Source organism: Crocodylus porosus, unplaced genomic scaffold, assembly GCF_001723895.1.
Source record: "Crocodylus porosus isolate Cpor-Errol unplaced genomic scaffold, CroPor_comp1, whole genome shotgun sequence".
NCBI lineage: Eukaryota > Metazoa > Chordata > Crocodylia > Crocodylidae > Crocodylus > Crocodylus porosus.
Genome location: NW_017728934.1, coordinates 2,834,141 through 2,842,756, shown reverse-complemented (window position 1 = coordinate 2,842,756; position 8,616 = coordinate 2,834,141). Strand labels below are relative to the sequence as shown.

Below are 8,616 nucleotides of genomic sequence, written 5' to 3'. Positions count from 1 at the left end.
CTGCTCTGTCCCACTCCCTGCTCTGCCCTGGCTGGGCAGCACCTGCCCCAGCCTCATGCTCTCCCTCACCGTGGGGGCCTCAATCTCCCCCACTTATGCCCCTTCCCTCCCCCATGCCCCTTCCTCCCTGCAGACTTGCTGGATGTTGCTCTCCAAGCTGCTGGGCTGCATGTTGGAGGTGACTGGACAGGCACGTGGCTGGGGTCTTATGACCCCTCCCACCCCCAGTGCTCATTTCTGCCCCTGGCAGGGGGTTGGATTCGATGATCTGTCTAGGTCCCTTCCAACTCATTGATTCTATTGGCAATTGGATTAGTATTGGCCAATACGGCTAATAATCGGCCATCAGTATTGATCAAAAAAAATCTTTAGCAGTGCACTTCAATTTTACTCCACCCTCAGAGCAGCATGGACTGTGGTAATTGTTGCCTTCCTTTGTAGAGGGGGACAAGTTCCACTTCCTTGGATCTCTCAAACGTATTTTAACAAACTGCTTCCTGTCCTTGCAGCAGCAGGACATTGATAGTGCCCTCACCCCCCCTAGATGGCCTCCTGAGGTCCCCCCAGTCCTACTTCTCTATGACTTTATAATTTGTCTGGAGTCTGACCCATAGTGCCCATGCTCTTCCAGCTTGGGGGCCCCTTTGATGCAGGAGCCACAACCACAGATGGTTTCTCATAGTGTAGAGATGAATCAGATGAACCCACCAGGTGCTCATCTGCTGCTGTGTCTCTCCCACAGGTGGTGGAGGACATCAGCTGTGAGCTGCATGGGCTGAAGCTGCGTAACCTGAGCGTGGGTGGTGTAGCAGGCGAGTTGGGCGAGGTGCATCAGGGCTTCCGTGGCTGCATGCAGGTATTGGAGGATGGTCTCTGGGGGGTCATGTTGGGGTTCAAGTCCTGGTCAGAGTCCCAAAGAGGCCCAATGAGCTAGTTGGCTGGGACAGGGAGGTCTGCAAGAGGCTGGGTAGTGTCCTTATTATAGTGCCTGGGTTTAGAAATGGGGAACCATCCCAGAATCACACAGCAGTTCAGCAGAAGACACAGGACTAGTACCCAAGTTTCCTGGGTCCCAGTTCCATACACTAACCCATAGGCAGTGCTATCCCAGCTCTTCTGCTGGCTGGACTGCACAGCGGGAACCCCAGGCTGCTTTGATCGGGGAGGGGGAACCTCAGCTCAGCTGGGCAAGGGATTCCTTGGTCCTTGTGCCCTTGCAGGGTGTGCGGATCGGGGAGACATCGGCTAGTGCTGTGGCCCTGAATGTGAACCAGGCTGAGAGGGTGAACATGGAGCGTGGCTGCAGCATCCCGGACCCGTGCGACTCAAACCCCTGCCCAGACAACAGCTACTGCAGTGATGACTGGGACAGCTACTCCTGCAGCTGCGACCCAGGTGAGGGAAGGGCCAGACATGCTAGGAGGAGCACAGGGGCATGAACTCCTGGCTTACTGGGGTTTCCTGTACATGGGTCCTGGTCGAACCCCACCTGTGGGGTCAGGAAGGACACCCCTCCCCTGCGCCCCCTACCCTAATGGGACCGTGGCACCCAGGCTGCTTAGGTTTAGCTGGTCCTATCCCATCCAGCCAACCCTGGGAGTGCAGGGAAGCGTGAGTCTCTGGCTTTGGATGGGGAAAGCATCCATTTTGCTTCATCTCAGTCTAAGCCTGCTCTTCCTTCCCATAAAGTAGTTCTGTCAGAGACCAGACATCTTACTTGTACCCCATCTCTTTGGCTGCAAGCACTGCATTTTACCTGTTCCCAGTGATGTGGGGGTGACCTGGGGCTGATGTAGCTGGGAACAAGGGTGACAGAAACGCCAGCTGCATCCTTTTTTCTGCTCCAGGTTACTATGGAGATAACTGTGTGAACGTATGCTCCCTCAATCCATGTGAGCACCAGTCTGTGTGCACTCGCAAGCCCAGCTCCTCACATGGCTACACGTGTGAGTGCCCCCACAACTACTTCGGGCCCTACTGTGAAAACAAGTGAGTCACCAAGCGTGTATGGGGGCAGGGGCATTTGCATGTGCTGTATGTATGTGTGCAATGAACCTGCAAGGGGCATGCAAGAGAGAATGTGAAAGAAATGTGCAGGGCAGTCTGGGGAAGCCGAGCATGCGCACCCATGTAATCAGCCCATGCATGTGCCATGTGTCTGGAGAGGTGGTGTCAGTGTGGTGAGTACCATGTCTCTGAGTGGGCCGGGTGTGCAGGGCTGGGTGTGTACAGGTTTGGCATGTGGAGCAGTGTGGTGCCTGTATCTATGTGTAACGATGGTGGTGCCTGCTCTGTGGTAGGATTGACCAGCCGTGCCCACGGGGATGGTGGGGGCACCCCATGTGTGGCCCCTGCAGCTGTGACATCAGCAAAGGCTTTGATTCGGACTGTAACAAAACTACTGGGGAGTGTCGCTGCAAGGTAAGTGTGAGGGCTGGAGAGTGGGAGTGGGTTGGGGATATGCCGATAGATGGTAAGCATGGGAGGAGGGGACTGGGATGGGAATACAGCACTGCAGGGTCCAGGGCCTCCCTGTCTCCCGTCTTGCTCTGGTTGTGCTGCGTGTATTGGCTGCACTCTCCCTGGGTGCTGAGAAACTGAGAACAGGGATTTCTGTTCCACACCAGGAACTCAGCAGATGGGAGTGAGAGAGGGAGGGAGGGAGGGCCTGGGATGGAGTGTGAACTACCCATGTGATGCAGCTGTGAGAAAGGCGGATATAATCTCAGACTGGATCAGGGAGGATCTATGCAGCAGATGGAGGGACATATTAGCACCATTGTACAAGACCTCATAAAACTTCATCTGGAGTATAGGGTACAGTTTGTGTCACCCCACTTCAAGAAACATAAATTCAGATTGCAGGAAGTGCCAAGAAGGACTTCTGGGTTGATGAGAGTGACAAAGGCCAGACACGTAAGAGAAGACTGGAAGCACATGGTGTGTTCAGCTTGGCAACACAAAAGCTGAGGGGGGATAAGGACTGATTTCTATACATTAGAAATAATGTCAGGGATGGAAAGGAGCTCTTTAAGGTCCAGGACAATATTGGAACAAGAACAATGTATATAAATTGGCCATGAATACATTTGGACCAGAAATTAGGTTTCTAGCCACGTATGGAGTGAGGTTCTGGAACAGCCTCCCAAGAGCCTTTTGGGCAAACGTTACTTTGAACACAGAGCTTGATGGGTCTGTAAATAGGATTGAGGGATGTGGCTGTCTCAGGAATACCAGAGGGCTAGACTTAGTGACCCAGTAAGTCCCTGTCACTCCTCTGTTTCCAAACAGACCTCCATCTGCAACCTCAGGTATAGGGCCAAAGACTGGTTGGGTGAGGGTTAACTGAATTCCCTTCTCCTCAGAGAGAGGTCCTCAGGGCAGGGGGGAGCAAGGATACCTTTCCCTGTTGTCACCCATGCTGTACTTGAACTGTAGATGAGATATGCAGCTCCCACTTCTCTTTGCCCTCCTTTTGTCCTGGGGCTGATGTCCTGTGTTTCCTTGTGCCTCCAGGAAAATCACTACCGCCCACTGGACAGCAACTCCTGCCTGCTGTGTGATTGCTACCCCACAGGCTCATTGTCACGCCTTTGTGACATGGAAACGGGCCAGTGCCAGTGCAAGCCGGGTGTCATCGGGCGCCGCTGCGACCACTGCGATAACCCCTTTGCTGAGGTTACCACCAACGGCTGTGAAGGTTGGCACAACCCCAGGGGTGGGGGGCACGTATTGGAGCACAAGCATCATTTGTGATGTAGGGGAAGCAGGAGATGGATCTCAGCAACAAAGAGGGCTGTGAAGAGTCAGGAGGACTGAATGCCTCTTTAACAGGGGAGGTCCTAGTTGGATGGCTTTGTCCATTTTGCTGGGATTGGAAGATGGAAGTGTCTAGTGGCAGCAGGAGATGTGGCCCCTGGGCTGGCTCTGGTTCTCCATGCCCCGCCCCCCGCCCCCCCGCATGTATCCTGCTCTTTGGATATAGCAAAGTAGCCTCCTGCCCTCCACCTCCCCTGCCGTGGAGGATAAGTTGCATGGAGCTCTTTGGGTGCAGAGAGGTAGACCTAGCCCAGAAGTGGCGCGGTGGGCCCTGGAACATAGAAATGTTCCACCCCAAGTTCTGCTGTTGAGCCTTGGAGCTCTGGGCTTCTCCATTGCTCTGGGTGGTCTCCTGTCCCCTCCGTCCCTTGTAACGCAGACTCTCATGTGGGATCTTAATGTCTGCCTGCACCTCGGCAGGCCAGTATCAGTGTGGGAGCTGTGATTGGGATGCTCCAACTGTGGCTTTCCTGAAGGCATGACTAGGTGGGGCTGCTCCCAACCGGTCAGCCCTCATATTGCCCAATGTGTTCCTGGGTTTCTCAAAGCAGTATGGTCCCAGCCACCACTCTGATGCTGCCTCTTTGCCTTTCAGTGAACTATGACAGCTGCCCTCGTGCCATAGAAGCCAACATCTGGTGGCCCCGTACCCGCTTTGGCCTTCCAGCTGCAGCACCTTGCCCCAAAGGATCTTTTGGTAACTGTGCGCTGCTGTGCCATGAGGAAGTGGTGCTAGGGTGGGTGCTGCACCACTGTGCTGTACACAGGGGCTACGGCCATAGTGTGACACTCCAGGCCTTTCTGCATATGCAGGGCTCCTGATGGCCAGGACAGCTGAAGCCTTGCAGTATGGTGCTGGCTTGGTTTACTGCCTCTGTGCCATGCTAATGCTGCTGTATGCTCAGAGAGGCAGTAGCCTGGCAGCACGTGAGCCTGGCAACATCTGACAGGGCTGTTGTGAGGGCATGACATTCTCCACGGTGACCTCTCTCCCCTCCCTTCCAGGGACAGCTGTGCGGCACTGTGATGAGCACAAAGGCTGGCTGGCTCCCAACCTCTTCAACTGCACCTCGCTGACCTTTGCCGAGCTCAAGAGCTTTGTAAGTGGTATCTTCCCTGTTGGAGACAGATCTGAGCCCCAGATTTAGGGATCCCAAAACCCAGCCTAGACAGGGACTGCGCTGTCAGGTTATACCCATGCTTCTCATTCATTAGAGGTGGGGACTATGGAGACTTACAACCACCAGCATTCAGTCCTGTGACTGGATAAGAGAGGCCCCGCTATGGCATTCAGAATTGGATGGAGCGGTGCCTGCTGGGAATTCTGGCCTCAACCAGTTACACCGTGGTTCAGAGAGGGAAAGAGCAGTGCATGCTCCATGGGCTGCACCTTACATCAGTGGTGAAGCGCTTTGGTGGTCCCCCTTGGTAACCCATGTCATGGCACAGCCTGGTAGAAGAGCCAGGCTGTGCAGTGCTGCCATGATCAGGGTGCTCTGGGGTGATGGGGCTCTTATTCAGTAGCTCCCTGAAAGGGTGTAAGGGCACAGGAAGGAAGAAGATGTGGTCCCTGTGGCTGTACCTGGGAGCAGTGCACACTGAGAGATGCCACTCAGTGGTATTTCTAAATGAAGGCAGCCTCAGCCCTAACCCCAATGGGCCCCCAGCCTCTCTGCCAAGCTCCCTCTCCCCACCCCCCGTCTGTCAAGGGGCTGAGGCACGGTGCTCAGCCTTGGCACTGAGCTGTGTGTTGCTTGGCCCACAGGCGGAGCGGCTGCTGAGGAATGAGTCATTCCTGGACACAGGGCAGTCACAGCAGGTGGCCTTGCAGCTGCACAATGCCACCCAGCACACAGACGGCTACTTTGGCAGTGACATCAAGGTGGCCTACCAGCTCTCTGCTCGGCTCCTGGAGCACGAAAGTACTCAGCAGGGCTTTGGCCTGGCTGCCACACAGGATGTCCACTTCACGGAGGTAACAACAGGGCAGGGCAGCCAAGAGACTGTGTGTTAGGCGACCTCAGAGGAATCGAGCGGAGGCAGAACCCATTGGCATGGGGAAGCAGTGCCAGCGCTTGGAGGGGCAGCAGGCGGCACCTCCCCAGTCAGAGCATCCCTGGTGCCATCCACGTGTGGGCAAAAGGCTGTGAATCAAGGACAGTCCTAATGGTTGGAGCAGACATGTAGTGTATGGGGGAGGCCTCAGCAGGGCATTGTTTCATACAACCTTTCCTCAAAGCAAGGGGCTATGAGGAGGGAGCTGGGTATTCCTTTTTGGCCCACATCATGGCATTGCCATACGGGAGAGCCAGGGTGCTCTGAGGCACCAGGTGCGGACTGGGCTTTACTCCCCGGCTGGGTGTCTTGGTGAGAGGGCTCAAGAAACAAAACATCCAGGAGAAACAGGAGGCGGGTGAAGCTGCAGAGGGCTCAGAGAAGACAGTTCAGCAGTGCAGGAAGTATAAACTTTGGGGCATAGTGTCCACACCTGAGGACAGGCTAGTGATCCAGGCTGGCTTGGATAAGCTTAGTAAGTGGGCAGATGCAAACCTGATGATGTTCAATACCGATAACTGTAAGGTACTCCACCTTGGGGTGGGGGGGACCCGCAGCATACTTATAGGCTCGGCAGTGCTACGCTTGCTAGCATCACTGCTGAAAGAGACTTGGGGGTCGTGATTGACCACAAGATGAACATGAGCCACCAATGCGATTTTGCAGCTGTTAAAGCAAACAAAACCCTGGCTTGCATCCATAGATGCTTCTCAAGCAAATCCCAGGATGTCGTCCTCCCGCTGTCCTCGGTCTTGGTGAGGCCACAGTTGGAGTACTGCGTCCAATTCTGGGTTCCTTAATTCAAGAAGGATGTGGAGAAGCTCAAGAGAGTCCAGAGGAGAGCCACGCGCATGGTCAGAGGGCAGGAAAACAGGCCTTATGAAAAGAGGCTGAGAGCCATGGGACGCTTCAGTCTGGAAAAGCGTGGGCTCAGGGGGGCCTGGTTGCTGCTTATAAGTACACAAGGGGTGTACATCAGGATCGGGGAGAGCGTCTGTTCATCAGAGCGCCCCAAGGAAAAGCAAGGACCAACAGTCATAAACTCCTACAAGACCATTTTAGGCTGGACATAAGAAAGCATTTCTTTACTGTCTGAGCCCCCAGGACCTGGAATAGACTCCCTCCAGATATGGTGCAGGCACCTACTCTGGACTCATTCAAGAAATGCTTGGAGGCTTACCTTGCTGGGGTCCTTTGACCCTAGCTGACTTCCTGCCCCTGGGGCAGGGAGCTGGACTTGATCTTTGAGGTCCCTTCCAGCCCTAACGTCTAGGAAATCCATGAGGTCCTGGGATCACCTGGGCTCAGGCTGCCACTGGATGTTGTGGACATCCTAGTCTGGGGCAGGCTGGGAGTGCTGGAAGCTTTACCCCATTTCCGTTTGTGGGCTCCCCACGCTTCCACGTGAAGCAGCTAGCTAGGGAGTTAGGGCTGTGTACTGCAGCTCCACTTAGATTAGGGGAGGGGTGGTTCCCTGGAGAGACCTGTGAAGCATCCTGCATTTCAGGGCATAGCAACCAGGTACCAGGGTGATAGTCATGCTATAAATACAAGGTTCCCCCATTCCTGTGCGGGTGGATGGATCCCCACATGAAGTGCTCTGAGGATGTGGTGATGGCTGGAAGCCCTGCATGTAGCTGATGAGACATGAGCCCCTGCCTGGGGCACTGTTCAAAGCAGGACCAGCCCCAACTAGATCGTTCCAGCCAGGGCTTTGTCAAGCCAGGCCTTAAAACCCTCCAAGAATGGAGTTTCCACCACCTCTCTATGTAACCTGTTCCAGTGCTTCAGCACCCTCCTAGGGAGAAAGATTTTCCTAATATCCACTCTAAACCTCCCCTGCTGCACCTTGAGACCATTGCATCTTAATCCGCCACCACTGAGAACAGTCCAGCTCCATCCTCTTTGGAACCGCCCTGCAGGTAGCTAAAGGCTGCCATTAAATCTCCCCTCAGCCTTGTCTTCTGCAGACTAAATAAGCCCAGTGCCCTCAGCCTCTCCTCATAAGTCATGTGCCCCCACCACCAGACCATTTTTTGTTGCCCTCTTCTGGACTCTCTCCAACTTGTTCACATCCTTCCTGTGTAGAGGGGTCGTCCGTGGGTGTATTCCCTCTTGCCTATGTTGGTTGGAGTGGGGCTATGACACTTGGTGGCTGTAGCAGCAAGATGCTTGGAGAGCTGTGCTCTGGGTCCCCCACCTGTCAGCTCTGCTTGTCACCCCCTGGGAGAGGGGGCACTCTCTACCTGCCTCTGACTGCGCTGCTACCTGTGCCTGTGCAGAACCTGCTGCAGGTGGGCAGCGCCCTGCTGGACATCAGCAACAAGCGGCACTGGGACCTAATCCAGCAGACAGAGGGTGGCACTGCTTGGCTGCTGAAGCACTACGAAGACTACGCCAGCGCCCTGGCCCAGAACATGCGCAAGACATACCTGAGCCCCTTCACCATTATCACACCTAACATCGGTGAGCACCAGGGCTGTGCCGTGGAGACGTGTGTATGGGTGTAGGCAGAGGGGTGGTGCCTTGGCAGTACATGTGTGGGCAGGGGGAATGGTGCCTTTGTGACCCGTGTGTATGTATGGGGGGTGCATCTCTCTGTTGTGTGTAGGGGGAAGGGCCTTGGCAAGTGCACACACATGTGGGGATGCCTTGATGCCGTGTGCAGCATCTCAGTGAGCTGTGTGCAGTAGACCCCTTGTGTGGCCCCTTCCTTTGTGGCAGTGATGGTGGCCCTCTTCA

General features: G+C 55.0%; 1 protein-coding gene across 1 annotated transcript in view; it reads left to right on the top strand.

The window, feature by feature from the left end:
- CELSR2 (cadherin EGF LAG seven-pass G-type receptor 2) overlaps positions 1–8,616 on the top strand; it is a gene marked incomplete at its 5' end in the record, with an annotated part of 83,096 nt that overhangs the window by 55,004 nt on the left and 19,476 nt on the right. Inside the window, 9 exons of the mRNA XM_019546174.1 lie at positions 743–856; positions 1,221–1,395; positions 1,848–1,989; positions 2,301–2,421; positions 3,517–3,700; positions 4,415–4,516; positions 4,825–4,919; positions 5,585–5,794; positions 8,157–8,340. Of these exons, the coding sequence (XP_019401719.1) occupies positions 743–856; positions 1,221–1,395; positions 1,848–1,989; positions 2,301–2,421; positions 3,517–3,700; positions 4,415–4,516; positions 4,825–4,919; positions 5,585–5,794; positions 8,157–8,340 (1,327 nt within the window). The remainder of the gene's footprint in view (positions 1–742; positions 857–1,220; positions 1,396–1,847; positions 1,990–2,300; positions 2,422–3,516; positions 3,701–4,414; positions 4,517–4,824; positions 4,920–5,584; positions 5,795–8,156; positions 8,341–8,616) is intronic.